The sequence below is a fragment of the Marmota monax genome, unplaced genomic scaffold (assembly GCF_021218885.2).
Source record: "Marmota monax isolate L192 unplaced genomic scaffold, Marmota_monax_Labrador192_F-V1.1 WCK01_AAM20220418_F8-fsc00023, whole genome shotgun sequence".
NCBI lineage: Eukaryota > Metazoa > Chordata > Mammalia > Rodentia > Sciuridae > Marmota > Marmota monax.
The window spans coordinates 211,797-228,997 of record NW_026692907.1 but is presented as its reverse complement, the minus strand read 5'-3'; the positions used below and the strand labels follow the sequence as shown (position 1 = coordinate 228,997).

The 17,201-nt window shown below is 33.2% G+C and overlaps 1 protein-coding gene across 2 annotated transcripts in view; it reads right to left on the bottom strand.

Moving 5' to 3' along the window:
* The window catches only part of CUNH1orf185 (chromosome unknown C1orf185 homolog), a 68,127-nt gene extending 53,207 nt beyond the window's left edge, over positions 1–14,920 (bottom strand). For both annotated transcript variants that reach the window (XM_058581441.1, XM_058581442.1), the window contains exons 1-3: positions 14,905–14,920; positions 5,645–5,750; positions 926–1,061 (exon numbers count right to left, since the gene is read on the bottom strand). In XM_058581441.1, the coding sequence (XP_058437424.1) occupies positions 926–1,061; positions 5,645–5,750; positions 14,905–14,920 (258 nt within the window). The remainder of the gene's footprint in view (positions 1–925; positions 1,062–5,644; positions 5,751–14,904) is intronic.
* Positions 14,921–17,201: the final 2,281 nt, after the last annotated feature.

The window sequence follows — 17,201 nt, the reverse complement described above, 5'->3', positions numbered from 1 at the left end:
GGCTCGATGGCAAAATTAGCACTGCCACATGAAAGGCACTAAAATGTTTATTAAATGAACCAACACTGAGTTCAACTTGACTTCATTACTCAAGATGCAGAGTGAAACTTTGGCATCCTATCAGTTTGTCACTATCTATTAATGCTCTGTGACCATTGATATATTTGTTTTGCTTAGCTATATCACAGTTTCAAATTTCTACTAGTCTCTGCTTGTTTTACTTTGTCCACATAACATTGTTTTGACACTTCTCATATAGCACAAAGTAAATTATGGTCTGCCTTTCTCACTTGTACTAAACAAGCCCCTTGAAGGATGCTTATCATCCCCAATAGAGGGGCCCAAGGGTTGGGATATAATAAAAGGCTAACAGCTCTTTGGCAAACTGAATTCAATTTCAATTGGTTTGATTGGGTTATGTGGGTATTCGAGTAACTCTTATCTTCATTTCTTTTCCTCTGACTGGCCTGATAATTTTGTTTTCAGTTTTTCATACACCATAATTTTCAGCCCTATAACAATTCCAATATAGGGAAAGTAGGTTCATGGGCTAAAAGCACAGAAAAGCAACTTTAGATGGAATATATTTTCATTTAAGTTTTCAGTTTTCCTATAGTATAAACTCTAACTAGCTTGGGTAATTTAAACTTGGCTTCATATTATTGTCCCTCAAATTAAAAAACAACAGTATGGGGCTCGGGATGTGGCTCAAGTGGTAGCATGTTCGCCTGGCATGCGTGAGGCACTGGGTTCGATCCTCAGCACCACATAAAAATAAAATAGAGATATTGTGTCCACCTAAAAAAAACTAAAAACTAAACATTAAAAAAACAGTGGATATCCAATCCTTCAAATTTAAAGACAATAATGCTAATTACTTGATACAAAATTTTTGGAAAGATTGGTATAAAATATTACACCATACCTGTAATTGGAATCTTCCAGTATGAAAATTTCGAGAAATAAAAACACATTGAGAATGAGATTTCATCTTTGCCTTTGATGGTTTTTGCCTGAATCTCTCACAAGTTGCTTTAAATTTGGAATTTTGAAATATTTCTCTGAAAGATATTTTATAGAGAATATTATTAAACATGAAATAGGTCATAAACCAATTAAATAATTATTTCTAATATTTATACTAAGGGTTTAAATATCAGAATAAACATATTACAGCATATTTATTTTTAAAAACACTCACCAATTTATATACTTTCTTCTAACATGTTAGATTTTATTATATCTATTTTATTCAAAGAATATAAATTAAGCTAATTATAAAGGGTCAATATTTCTAGTTTGAGTATTAACCAGGAGTCACTTTTTTTTCTGGTTGTGAGATAATTAGTTGACTTTAATGTTAATTAGCCTTTTTTATAAATTTGTCTTTCATAGCAAAGAAAATTAAATGAATTTCATTGGTCACTTTTGGTATTTAATAATATCTCTGGAAAAAAGTAAGAAGGAAACTGAATTGAAATTAATGACTTACAAAGGAAGAGTACCTGTGATCTTTTATTATCCATGCAACCGCAAGCAAATGAGGAAGGATTAAAAATAATGAAGTGGCAAGTAAAAACTCAGCTGATCAAAGGCAGATAATTAAGTACAAAGGAATGTGGTTTCAAACAGTTATTATAAACTTAAGGATTTAAGAAATAATTCTTCCAGAAAATGGAATAATATTCAGAGCTAAAAAGAAAAGAACTGTCAAGTCATGAAAGGACATGGAAACTTAAATGCACATTTTAGAACAAAAGAGGCAAATCTGAAAAGGCTACATACTGTATGACAATCTGGAAAAGACAAACTGTGTAGACAGTAAAAAAAAATCAGTGGTTGCTGGAGGGAGGAAGGAAATAGATGAAGCACAGAGGGTTCTTAGAGCAAAGAAAATGCTCTGTGATACTCTCAGATGCGAATGTCATTATACATTTGTGCAAATCCACAGAGTACACAACACATGAGTAAACCTTAATATAACCTACAGATGGGGAATGATAATGTATTGATAGAAGTTCCTAAATTGTTGCCCTCCCCAAATAATAATAATGCTGATTACCATTTCTTCTTTCAGAGGTACTAGAAAAATTCCGAATTAATTCAAGAGATCATACTATGTTACTTAAGGAGGTATTAACAATTAGCATTCATTCATTATTTAATTCAATTCACTTAACAAATATTTGAATACTCATTATATGCCAGATGTGCTAGGTGTTAGTGGTAAGGGGGAAAAAAAGCCACAATCACTACCCTCATAGAATTGTCATTGCTCTTATGGAACTTAAATAGTAGTAAGGGAGACAGACAATTAAATAATCACAAGGAAATGAAAAATTACAACTGTGGAAAGTGCTATTGAGGAAAGCTACCTGGTGCTGTGTGATGTAACAAAGGGAATTATCCTGAATAGAGTGGTTGAGAAAGGCTTTCCTGAGGAGGGGAGGATTGAACAAGGGCATCTGAAGAAATAATAGTAGTAATAGGTAGAGTTTGGTGGAAGAGGGAAGATGTGAAAGTAAGAATATTCTAGACAGAGAAAACATCAGGTACCATGGTCTAGCAGCCAGATTAAGAGAAACACATAAAGCAGGAGGGAAAGTAGGATGTGAATCTGGAGACTATGGGTAGCCAGAGCATGTAGGGTCTTAAAAGTCATGTTTTATTGTTATCCTAAAAGCAATAGGAAGTCCTTTAAAATATAATGGGGCTGGAGAAGAAGGAATCGGTGACTTGATCAGATTTGTATTTGGAAAAATTCTGGCTGAAGTGTAGAAATTGAATGAAGATAATATTGAAGGTATGAGGTTGGTTCTAACCTCTATTATAGTGGTCTATATGGGAGATAATGATAAATTGGGTGAGTAATGGTTGGGCATAATGGAGAGAAATGAATAGGTGTGAGCAATTTTTTGAGGTAAAATAAAACTTGGTGATGGATTTAGTGTGGATAGGGCAGAGAGAGGGAGCTTTTTAGAAGAAAAACAATCTTTGGCTTCACATTTTCCTCCAGCTACTAACCATTAGTCAACTTCTCCTCACAAAAATAACTTCTTGAAAGAGCTGTCTATATGTCAATTTTCTTACCTCTTGTTTTCTCCTCAAAGGAGAATTTCTGAACCCATCTCTCCACCAACACTTCATCAAAGTGACCAATGACCTCCATATTGCCAAATCTGAAAATAATTTATTTCTCCTCATCTTTCTCAACTTAAGCACCTTCAACATAACTGGCTGACACCTCCTTGTAACAATTTTTAATTTTGACTTTGTTGGCACCATACCTTTTTTTTTTCCCCCTCAGATGTTGTTGATTCTTTCTACTCTTCTGCTAGATTTCATCATGGTAGGATGAAGTGTGTAGTACTAGTTCTCTTTCTCTTTTGACAATCACTCCCTGGTTATTCTCATCAGGTTCTAGCCTTTAAATACTCTCTGTATATCAAATCTTCAACCCTGTCTTCTCTCCTGAAGTTTATGTGTATATTCAACTGCCTATGTGACATTTCCACTTTGATGTCTAATACACTTTTCTATAGGCTTTCAAGCTTATATCCCAAACTGATCTCCTACTTTATCACCACTCCCCCAAATTGATCCCGTTATGATAATTTCCTCATCAAAGAAAATGGGAAAACCAATTACTCAGTTGCTCACCACAAAAACTTACACATCAGCATTAATTCTGTCATTTCACTTATCTTTCCTTACTTCATTTAATCTATCAACACGTCCTGATTCTACCTGCAAAACACATTCCAAATCCAGCCCTTTCTTTTCATCTCCTTTATGTTAATATTAGTTCAAGACACCATCACCTCTCACATGGACTAAATAGCCTCCTAGGTTATCTATCTGCTTTCATTCTTGCTTTCTTAAAATTCAGGCTTCACAGAGAAATAAGAAACATCTTTAAAAAATATAAACCAGAACTCTTATACATTGATGTTGGGAGTACACATTCACTTTGGAAAACTATTCAGCAGTTTCTTATAAACTTAATCATATGATCTAACAATTCTACTCTTAGGTATTTATCTAAGAGAATTGAAAATGTGTGTACAAAAAATTTACATAAGAATGTCCATGGTAACCATCCCTGAAAGCTAAAACTTGGAAACAATTCCAATCCACTAATAGAAGAATAAAAAAAAAAGTATTTTTGTTCATACAATGGTATACTATTTATTATTAAAAACAACAGACTGTGGGGACTGGGGTTGTGGCTCAGTGGAAGAGCACTTGCCTAGCATGTGTGAGGTACTGGGTTGTTTCTCAGCACTGCATATAAATAAATAAAACAAAGGTCCATTGACAACTAAAAAATATTTAAAAAATAAAAACAACAGACTTGATAAATGTAACAAATATATCTAAAAAATATTATGGTGAGTGAAAAAAGCAGACATAAAGAAGTCCATATGATTCTGCTTAAGTTCAAGAATAGGCAAAATTAAACTATGACAATAGAAAGCAGAATAATGGTTGCCTCTGAGGTAGGACATAGGAATTAATGCTTGGAAAAGAACATGATGGAACTTTTAAGGTGTTAAAGATTTTCATATTTTGACTGGGGTGGTTACATAAATATTTATTGAAATTTATCACTGTGCATTTAAAACCTGTATGCTCCATTGTATGTTAATTATACCTCAACTTTAAATTCTTTTTTAAAGTATTTTTTTAGTTGTAATTGGACACATGTGAGGCATCTCCTGACCACTTTATTTATTTGTTCATTATCTGTCTCCTGCAGTGGTACTGTTAAGTCTATGCGACAGAAACTTTGTCTGACTTGTGCACAGTTGTATAATCAATTCCTAGAACAATGGCAGACAGCCAATAAATATTGGAAGAAAGAATAAGTCAATAATTTCTTGGTTTCTGATTTGTACATGTGGATGGGTACCACTTAGTCATTTGCTGAGACAGGGAATATTAGAAGAGTAATATGTGGGAAAATCATGTTGCAATTTACATTTTTAAACATCAGACAATGCAAATACTGATATGATTGAATAATTAGAAGCACCAGATTTTAGAATGAAAGGAAGGAGGTTTCAAATAATATTTATTTTTTTCTGTTTCTGGCAAGACACTACTACTTCTGGACCATACCAAAGCATTCTGTCAGTTCTTTTCTTAGCTGTCTCCTAAAGAAAGAGTTTATTTCCCTCTCAGCAATGTTTTTAACCTCAAATTGAAGTTGAAATTTTAAAAATTTCTAGCTTTATATTACAATCAGTCTCATGATTTCTTGAAAATAAAATAGGATTTATTATTCTTCAAAATTTTCAGGCATAAGGGTTGCTATCTTACTCGAGTTCTTTGGGCTACTTAAATAAATATATGTATGTATATATTTTTAGTGGTAGTGGGAACAATACCTTTTATTTATTTATTTTTATATGGTGCTGAGGACCAAACCCAGTGCTTCACACTTGCTAGGCAATTGCTCTACCACTGAGCTACAGCTACAGCCCCTGGGCTATTTAAAACATAAAGCCTTCCCTCCCCAACCAAAGGTTCTACAACCAAATCCAAGATTACAAAATCAATACTGTTATAGTTACTTAAGTTTTATGCTATTTGAAAAAGCCCTTTGAATTTTTAAAAGAAAAACTATTCTAATAAAACTTACCTTCGTTTGCAAATTAGGAACCACAAAGCAGATGCCAAAGCAAAGAAACCAATTCCCAAACTAACAGCACCAGCAGCCAGAAAATAGGTTAAGTAGTTATAAAAACCTATACAAAAAAATTATAAAAGATTATTTCATGTATGTATCTTCATTCTCTACGTAAATTTAAATTATATAATCTTCCAAGTAATATAGTATAGTGTGAAGATTCTGGGACATTGGGAGACCTGAATATTCGTCCTGTGTTATTCTAATAACTTGAAAACTCCAAGTTAGAAAATGGCATGGAGCCCCCTGCAGATTAGGTCCTAGGGCACATTACTTTGACCTTGCCAGGATTTGAAACCTAGATTTGTTTTTGTACAGCTGTCTCCTCCTCCTCCTCCTCCTCCTCCTCCTCCTTTTTCTGGTTTTCTCCCTTCCCAGTCTATCTGTAAATTTTTGTTATTCCTTTGGTATCAATACTGATAGACCTCTGACACAAGAAGGTTTAAATGAATTCTAGGATTCATATTATCTCTGGGTGTGGTGGTAAATGCCAGTAATCTCAAAGATTCTGGCACCTGAGGTAGGAGGATCACAAGTCTGAAGCCAGCCCGTAGCTTTTAAACTTTAAAAAAATTTAAAGAATTTTTTAAAGGATTGGGAATGTAGCTCAGGGATAGTCTCTGGATTCAATACCCAGTATAATACATATATTCATATTATTAATCACTATAAGGAGGCAAGTAAAGAAAATAAAGGAATAAATATGAGGAATTTGTTTATTTTTTAAATCAAAGTTGCCTTTTATTCATTCACCATAAACTACTGATTTTAAGAATGTATTTAATTGCTTGGATTTTAAGATTTAAGAAATCTTTAAAAATTTTATTTCCACTTTAAGGAACTGTAAAATATCTAGGTCAAAAACTAAATGAAGGCAATAGAAAATACTAGCATATCACAAATTTTGTAATTGTGAAATTTTATAATCTGGGAATTTTACAATATAGAAATTTTATGATATAGGATTTACAGTTTTACTCCTTAATTTTACAAATGGCAAAATTGAGGTCCATGTAAGAGAATTAACTGAACTAATATTGTGCAGCAAATTAATCCCAGTGTTTTGGTTTTTTCCTATAATCCCTGCTATGAAACATCTTAATGCTGGTATATTAAAAATAATAAGGAATAATACTGAGGATGGTGGTGCACATCTGTAATCACAGAGACTCGGGAGGCTGGAGGATTGCAAGTTCAAGGCTAGCCTCAGCAATTTAGCAAGGCCCTAAGCCACTTACTGAGACTCTGTCTCAAAAAATAAAAAGGGTTGGGGATGTTGCTCAGTGGGTAAGCACCTTGGATTCAATCCAATTAAATAAAGAAAGAAGAAAAAATAAAGTAGGTACTTATAGATAGTTTGGTTAAGTCTTCATTAAGGTTCTGAAAGACACTACCTAAGCATAAAACAAACTGCAGAAACTTTCACAGAAGGCAATATAGAATCTAACTGAGGAATAGATGATTTGGGAAGGAGGGTTAAAAAGTATAAAACTGGGCTGGGGTTGTGGCTCAGCGGTAGAGCTCTCACCTAGCATGTGTGAGGCCCTGGGTTCGATCCTCAGCACCACATGAAATAAAGATATTGTGTCCATCTACAACTAAAAAATAAATATTTTTTAAAAAAGAAGTATAAAAATAATTGAAGATCTTTTTATGGGAACATATAATCAAGTTTCACTAAGGATATGACATGACTTTTGTTTCCATATTTGTGTTATTTCCCAAGCAAATTCCAGTTTCATGATAGTATCTCTCAACCCTTGGTTTTCTTTGGATTCAGAACTGTCTACATTGAGGAATTAACAACATGAAAACACCATGAGAATGCTGGGCTCTGAGATCTGTTTGCAATCTGCAAAAAACAAGCAAAACCCCAAAACCAAAGAAACAAGGCAAGACCTAGTCCAAACTATCCTCTGGCACAGTGAATGAATCCATATGACCAATATCTCTGAGAGAAGAGAGCTCTGAGTCGTCAACAAAAGTCCAATTTGAAACAGGACCAATGAGGAATCTTAGAAATGAAAATTTCAAAACTTTAAAATGGAGTAAACCCGTCTTTGAAAACAAAGAATAAATGAAATAAAATATAGTCCTGAGAAATTTATCCAATTGCACAAAGAAATGAAAATATGATAAAAAAATTATGAGACATGGAAAAGCTCAAGAGTACATAACATAAAACCAAAAGGATTCTCTTTCCTCCCTCCCTCCCTTCCTTTCTTCCCTTCTCTGTCTCTCTCTCAAAAAAAAAAAAAAAAAAAAATTCCCAAACCCAAAAGAATGCCAGGCGTGGTGATGTACACCTAAAATCCTTATGACTCCAAAGGATGAAGCAGGAGGATTTGAAGTTTGAGGCCAGCCAGCCTCAATTTAGTGAGATCCTGTCTCAAAAAAAAAAAAAAATGGAACCACCATTTGACCCAGCTATCCCACTCCTCCGTCTATACCCACAGGACTTAAAAACAGCACACTTCAGGGACACAGCCACATCAATGTTTATAGCAACACAATTCACAATAGCTGAACTGTGGAACCAACCTAGATGCCCATGAGTTGATGAATGGATAAAGAAAATGTGGTATATATACGCAATGGAGTACCATTCCGCATTAAAAGAGAATAAAATCATGGCATTTGCAGGTAAATGGATGGAGTTGGAGAATATAATGCTAAGTGAAGTCAGCCAATCTCAAAAAACCAAATGCTGAATGTTTTCTCTAATACAAGGATGCTGATTCATAATGGGTTTGGGGCAGAGCCTAGGAGGATTAGTCAAACCCTAGATAGAGCAAAGGGGAGGGCAGGGAAGGGAGGGGTCATGGGGGTAGGAAATACAGTGGAATGAGATGGACATCATTACCCTAAGTACATGTATGATGACACGAATGGTGTGACTCTACTTTGTGTACAACCACATATGAAAAATTGTGCTCTATATGTATAATATGAATTGTAATGCATTCTGCTATCATATATAACAAATTAGAGTAAAAAAATCAATAAATTGCCTTCAATATAAAAAATAAATAAATAAGGGCTGGGTTGTGGCTCAGTGGTAGAGCGCTTACCTACCATGCGTGAGGTACTGAGTTTGATCCTCAGCACCACATAACAATAAAATAAAGATATTGTGTGTACCTATAACTAAAATATAAATATTTAAATGAATGAATGAATAGATAAAAATGGGCTGGGGCTGTAATTCAGTGGTAGAGCACCCCCGGATTCAATCCCCAGTACTGCAAAAACAAAAGCCAGGAGTTCCACTAACTTTGTTCTTTTTTATGGTGCTGGGAATCAAATCCAGGGCCTTGCACATGTCAGGCAAGAGCCCTACAACTGAACTACACCCCCAGCCCAAAAGGAGTTTCAAAAGAGATTACAAAATAAACAGTACTCAGAAATAAAACCCAAAGTTTTTTATGTTAACATTTTAATTTACATATTGTAAAATATACATTTTGTGTGTGCACTTCTTGACAAATACAGAGTGTTTAATCACACTGAAACCAAGCTACAAAGCACTTCCATTACTTGTCCTTTCCAAATTTCTTAATTCTGTCTCTGGGATCCCTCACTAAATGCTAGTAACCACTGATTATTTTTTATCCTTATAATTTTTGTTTTCCAGAATTTCTTGTAAATGGAATAAAAAGGCATGTAGCCTTTTGAGTCTGCTTTTCACTTAGCATAGTACATGTAAATTTCATCCATGTTATTATATATGTCAATAGTTTGTTTCTTTGTATTGCTGACTAATATTTTATTTTATAGATGTACCACAGTTTGCTTTTTCCTTGGATGAGAGACATTTGGGTTGTTTCCAGTTCAAGGAGTTAGGAATAAAATTATTACATACTTGCATATAGGTCTTTGTTTGAACATAAGTTTTTATTTCAATATTTTCATGCAGCAAGTATTTGTTAAACTTTATAAGAAATTGCCAAACTACTTTCTAGAGGAGTTGTGGCACCTTTCTTTCTCACCAGCCATTCCAATTGCTCTGTATTACCACCACCACTTGTACTACCAGTTTCATTTTAGCCATTCTAATAGATGCGTAGATATTTCATTATGGTTGCAATTTGCATTTCCTTATTAAATAATGATGTTGAACATCTTTTAATGTGCTTATTTGCCACTCACATATCTTCTTCAGTGATGCATCTATATAAATCTTTGCTGAGTTTTGAGAATTCTTTATATATTCTAGGTACAAGTCTTAGATTTAGAAACATTTTCTCCCAGGCTATGACTTGCCTTTTCAATTCTCTCAATAGTGTCATTAAAAATCAAAACATTTTTCATTTTGGAGATGTCCAATTTACAATTTTGTTATTTTATGGATTATTCTTACAGGTCCTATTTAAGAACTCTTTGCCTAACACAGGTCACAAATATTTTCTCCTATATTTTCCTTTAAATGTTTATAGTAAATACTAGATACACCAGGGACTGTTCAAAGTGCTTTACATATATTAACTTGATTCTCACAACAACCCAATGAATTAAATACTATCATTTCTTCACTGTGATGAGAAAATAGATAAGTCAAAGGCATACAAATGCCAAGTGGGGGGAATGAGATTAATTTAAATCGCTAAGGTCCTTCCTTATCTAGATTGATAGAGACCATGAATATTTTTAGACTTCATTAGCAAAACAGTTTAAGGATGTTTAAGTTTAAGAGTATCATAGAAGAGAATATTTAAGTAGCCAAAACACATGTGAAAACTGTGTTGATTATCAAGGAGGAGCAAATTAAACCACTATATGATATTATGATATCCAAAATGAAAAAGACAGAATATAATGTCCAAAATGAAAAAGACAGAATACATCAAAAATTGACAAGAAAAGAGTAAATTGAACTTTCACTGGCTGCTGGTAACAATGTAATTTAGTATAATACTTTGGGAAACTGTTTGGAACTATCATTAAAACTAAATATATGCATATCCTATGATCCAGAAATTCAACTCTTAAGCATATATCTGACTGAAGAGCACAAACATTTTCACAAAAACATGTTTATAGCAGCACTATTTGAGATAACTCACAAATTGGAAACTCCCCAAATTTCAGCAGAAATTGAATGGATAAATTTGGAAAACTGAATTGACTAAAGAAAACAAAATGTCCCACACTAATGGGAAAGAATGGATTATAGCCATGCAAGACAAAGTGGATAAATTTCAATAGACATAATGTTGGGCAAAAGAAGTCAAACACAGAGTTCAAACACAGACATTCAAGGGTAGTTTTTGGGTGCTGGATATAAATAAATGTGTGTGTGTGTGTGTGTTTAGTGAAACTTCATCAAGCTTAACATTTATGGCTTATGAGTAAAATAAATCTATATATTAGCATGAATAGAGCTGAAACACATAATGTTCAGTTAAAAAAGTTAAGTTCCATAAATTTAAGTTCAATAATTTCAGCTGATTCTGATTTAATTTATGAACATTGAAAGAAACACAAAATAATATTTTTTAAAATTAAATATAAGTATTAAAATACACCAAATTCATGACGTTAGTTGACTCTGACTATGGATGAATTATAGACTTTGTAATGTTTCATACCTTAAAAAAGTCAAAGCTTTAACACTCATAGACCACCCCCGCCCTGGAAATGCTCATTTAGGAGGACATCCATGGGTGTCTGTTGTCCTTTTTTTCTTTTCATTTTTCTAATTTTCTCAAATATTTAAAAAATGTAAAAGTAATACAATCTCAATTTTGGAAGACGAAGAAGAGGAAGAAAAAGGAGAAGAAGAAAAAGAGAAATATTTGTATTAAGAGAATAAACACTGGCTATTCCTGGAGTACAGGCTTATAGGTAAAAATTTCCAGATTTTTCAGTATATTCAAAATGTCTGTCATGGATATCTTAGAAAAATCAGGGTAAAAATTGAAACCTAACATGTAATTCCTGGCTCCTCTACTTAGTTGCAACAAGTCTCCTTGTAGTAAGTACCTTCTCTATTTTTATCACTGTAGCCCGCTGGACTTTCATCTCCTAAAGATCTTTTCTTCCCTCTTAAAAATTCTTCAGCAGGGCAGAAAATAGGTCTGATGAGCACACCTTCCAGTCTTTGGTTTAAAGGTACCATTGACTTATTTACATCTCAGGGGAATTCCAATGAGATCTAAGGATTCCAAAAGTTTCTAAATCACTCTACCAAGAAAATGATAAATTATTTGCTAACACCTTCAAGTCATACTTTTTCTCTAAAATATAAAATGAGAAGGCTTGACTCAGTGATCACCAAGTTCTGCTCCCATTCTGAAGGTGTAGTAAATAGATTTAATTTAGTGACATATACAAACCTAGTATTTTTACTTCTTGACTCTGTCCTTAAATATTCTATCCAAAGTAATGATTCCTCACTTTCAACCATCATTTAACATGTCAATGTTTCTTTGTCTTTAATAATTATTATCATAGTCTTCTCTACTTCTTGGCTTATTATCTGTCTTCTTCCATTACAAGATGAGTTTCTTTCACCATGGCATTCTCAGAATGTAGAATACTGACTGGTTACTCAAAAAATGGTTGACGTCAATGAATGAAAGATAGGCACTGGATGGTAGTATTAAGGAAATGAATAATATAAGGTTGTTTCCCTCAAGAAGTACATTTCTTAGTAGGAAGGACATACATGTAAAAAATGTTTTTAAGTATTATAGATGTTATAATGAAAGAAACAAGTACAACATAAAGACATAGGAAAATCTATAAAGGGGAAAGTTTAAAGAAAAACATTGTCTGAGAATGTTCTATTACCAAATTCTTGTCAAGAACTGGTGATTCAACAGTAAATGATACATGATCATGGAGCTTCAATCTGGAAGGTGAAAAGACATTTAAAAAGATGTATTCCCTAAAATATTCCAAGTGCTATGTTAGTGCTCTGTTCACAATGCTACAACAGAAGGATTCTGACCTAGTGCAGGAACAGTTTTCTAGAGATGACCCCTGAGCTGAATCTGACATAATTTAAGAAATAGCTAGCCAAAGGGATGTAGTCTTAAGCCTGGTTATGACTTTTTCATCTCACAATAGACAAAACTCACCCTCTACTTCATAATTGATCATTTTCTTATATACAGCCAAAATTCTTTTTTTGGGGGGGGGGCAAGTTTAACCAGGGATTAAACTCAGGGGCACTCTATCACTGAGCCACATCCTCAGCCCTATTTTGTACTTTATTTAGAGACAGAGTCTCTCTGAGTTGCTTAGTGCCTTTGCTTTTGCTGAGGCTGGCTTTGAACTTGCAATCCTCCTACCTCAGTCTCCCTAGCTGCTGGGATTATAGGTGTGTGCCACTCATCTGGCCTACAGCCAAAAATTCTTTTTTAAAAATTCCTATTTTCCTGTAACTTCTATTTCCAAGGTGATTAAAAACTTCATGAATACTAAATTACAAGGTATGTAATATAAATTTGCATGCTTTTTCTCTTATTTTTGTCTATGCCTTTACTGCCCTTGGGGGTCCCTCTTCCATAGTCTATCTATATCTGTTACATATTTATATTTTATATATCCATCTATTAAACCAGAATTACAAGGAATTGTACTAGTATTTCAGGTAATTTTTTTTTTTGCAATGCTCCCAGAATGGTAAACACTGCTTTATTTTTTTGAGTAATTACAAACTACCTTTTTTTAAAATTACAAACTACCTCTTTGTTTTATTCTTTTGAAGTTTTGCTAGATTTCAGACTCAAACTTATACTATTTACAAATGGTTTACTCCAATTTAAGAAATATCTGTTGAGGGGCTGGGGTTGTGGCTCAGAGGCAGAGCGCTCGCCTACCATGCATGAGGCACTGGGTTCTATCCTTAGCACCACATAAAAATAAAATAAAGATATTAAAAAAAAAGAAATATCTGTAGAATACCAGTAGTTCACTCTGGATGACATTGTGCAGAACACCAAAAAGATAGGCAATAGGAAGTTTAAAAAATCTGTTTAAATAAAAATTCTCACCCTAAGTTTTAAAATTCTATAATAAAATATAAGCAGAGTTGATACACAAGCAGTACATAAAGTTGTCCATACTGATCTTTTTTTATAGTGTGTGTCTTCTTTGATTGGATATAAGCTTAACTGGACCTGTGAGCTTGAAATTTTTACCCATTATGTTGATCAAATTTTAATGTTCTCCCTTGAATAATGAGAATCATACTGTCTCAAAAAATTACAGTATGAAATAAGAAAATGTTTCAAGAAATTAATAATAATAATAATAATAAACAGAAAGGTATTTTAAATTTAAAATAAATATAGCAGGTCATAAAGCAAGATTTATAAAATTAATATTATATATATATATCAATTCTCTGACAATAATAAAATTCATTTCTAAATTAATAATCTAAAATATAGCCTAAGAAAAGCTTCCATGCTTCTGGAAATTTAAAATCGCACTGAAAATGGCTCATATTAAATAATAAATCTATGGGAATTAGAAAACAATAAAACTAGCTGATAATAAAAGTACTATGTATAAGTATTTGCAACAACACACGTATAACAAAATCTAAGGGACATGTATAGCTCTAAATGCATATGTTAGAAAAGAAGATTGAAAAACAATGAATTTAGCATCTAAATTGCAAGTTGAAAAAGACCAAATAATAATAATAATAACAATAATAATAATGATAATGATAATATAATAATAAACCCAAATAACATAGAGGAAGGAAATAATAAAAAAACAGAAGTTAATGAAATAAAAATTATGATTCTGTTGAAGACTTCTGAAATTGACCAATCTCTAGTCAGATTAACCAAATTAAAATATTTGAAGGCATAAGTTAACAATACTAAAAATGAAGAAAAGCATAATTACAGACATAAATAAAATACTTTCAATAAATTTATGTTAATATATTTTAAAACTTATATAAAATAATGTATACCTAAAAAATGACTTACAAAAAGTGACTCAAGAGGTAATAGAAACCTAAATGAATATGTATCCATTAAATTGAATTAGCAGTTACTAACTTTCCCCCAAAGAAAACAGCAGGGACTAGTAGCTTTACAATTTCTATTGTATACCCATTTTCAAGTATTTCTTATCTTATACAAGCTCTTCCAGAGAACAGAAAGAGATTTCTAGCTGTTTGTCCAAATACATTTTCCTCTTCTTCCCAGGCAAAAAGCTAGACTACATGTCCCAGCTTCCCATACCATTAGGTGAAGCCATGTGACTGAGTTCTAACCAATGGAATTTGAGTGGAAGTGATGTCACAAAAACCTCTCATTTTACTTTTCTCCACGTTCTCTCTCCAGACTGAAATAGAGATGATCCCCAGGAAAACCTTGGAAGCCAACATATCACCATCATAAGTCAACTGAATCTAATTAACACTATAGAAAATTCAATCCAACAACAGAAGAATGCATATTCTTTTCAAGTGCATGTGGTACATTCTCTAATAGTTGAAAATCATTGAAACTTCTAAATAATACATTTCTAAATAATCCATGAGCAAAAAGAGAAAGTCTCGAATTAAAATAGAAAATATTTTCAACAAATAAAATGAAAACAAGATTTATGGAATGCCACTCTCTAAAACAGTACTTAAGAGGTTTAATCTACCATTTTTTTCATAAAAGGGGCAATCCTCTATCTTTATAAATTGTAGAATGTGAGAAGCCTCTCTGAATGAACACACCTTCCAGTCCTGATGTAGGGGGCTTTGACCAATTACTACATTTTGTAGTGACTTGGGCGTTGCCCCAGCTTGGATAGCAAAATATGACTTCAGGTGTATCTGCTGGGGTTGAGTTACACTCACCTGCTTCCTTGTAATCCTAACCCTTGTAATCCTGCCCTTTTTTGGATAGAACTTTCTAAGAAATGCATCCCCCACCCCCCAAATAAAAGCCTATTTCCGAACATGCTTCCCTCTTTCTGGTCAGCCTCTTGTGACTTTCTCTTGCTCTCCCTTTTGGGGGGCTTGAGGCCAAGAGCCGGGGAAAGCCATCTTGAAGCTTGTGTAAAGGTAATTTGTGTCTGTGTTTTATTTTGCATCATCCCAAATTCACACAAGTGACCTTAATTCAGCCACCTGCACTGGACGGGGGCAATAATAGAACCAACAGTATACTACATATTTCATGAAAAAGTCATTGCACTTTTATTCTCAATGCATTATAGACCTAGATGTTGTAATGTAATGGCTTATATGGACTATGAAAGAGGTTTTAGAAATAATTATTTCTGATTACTTCTACAATGAATTATATAGATATTTAACCAGCTCTTTTTCCTGTTCTTCACTGCAGGTACTTTTTAACTTTCTCCTTTTTTGCTCAAGGCCAAGGCAGGAGGATCACAGTTTTGAGGCCAGCCTCAGCAGATTAGTGAGACCCTGTTTCAAAGTAAAAAATAAAAAGGTCTGGATGTAGCTCAGTGATAAAGCACCCCTAAGTTCAATCTTCAGTATCACAAAAAAAAAAAAGAAAGAAAGAAAGAAAGAAATGACTCAGGTCAGAGCTGGTACACCCACAGAAAGCCATGCCTGACTCTTCACAGTCATTATAAGGACAACTCCATAATGTCAGAATCCACTAAGCTGAGCAGTTAGATTTGAGCACTCAGCTGGGTGTGGTGGTGCATGCCTGATTCCCAGCTACCTGGGAGGATGAGGAGAATTACTTGAGCCCAAGAATATGAGACCAGCCTGGTCAACACCGCCAGACCCTGTCTTTTGAAAAGATAATTAAATAAGTAAAATAAAAACTAGATGGCCAGAAGATATAGGCAACTCCTTTATAATAGATGCTATAACAATAATACTTTACCCCCAAAACAGAGTTCAGCCAAAATAACCTGTACCATGTTCAATTACAAGTTCAGTTACAGATAGTAACTATAATAAATACTCTGGTACAAAAGAAAATGTAGTTGTCATTCAGATACTCTTGGGACTCATCTTGATTTTTGAAGACAGGCTAGATCAGGTGAAAAGGCACGAGATTTTTCAAGTCAGAAGTTCTGAGTTGAATTCTGATTTACCTCTTGACATTACCTCAAGTTGTTGGCAAAGTATGAGCTAATGAATAAAAAAAATTAAAAGGTATAAATAGCTATTAAATATATTATTCATCTGATGAGATGAATAATAACAATAATTCTCAAAATAGATCATCTACTTTATTACCTACCTACCATATTTTTATACCATATAAAATACACTGATTTTATGTGTATAAAATGATTTTGTATCATAGTTAGATAGCCGTCTTGAACTTATTGCTATCTAGCTCTTTGAAGTCAGTGCAGACAAATGAAATTTGAAATAATATAGATATACGAAGCAAATATTACTTGTATTAAGTAACCCTACTAGAAAGTATACCTAAGTGATATTAGTATTTCTAAATAAATGCCTTTAATAAATTATACTTCAATATTATCTGTTCATTTTTAATGAACAAGGTTCTAATAAAGAAATGATTATATAGGGAGTAATTATCAA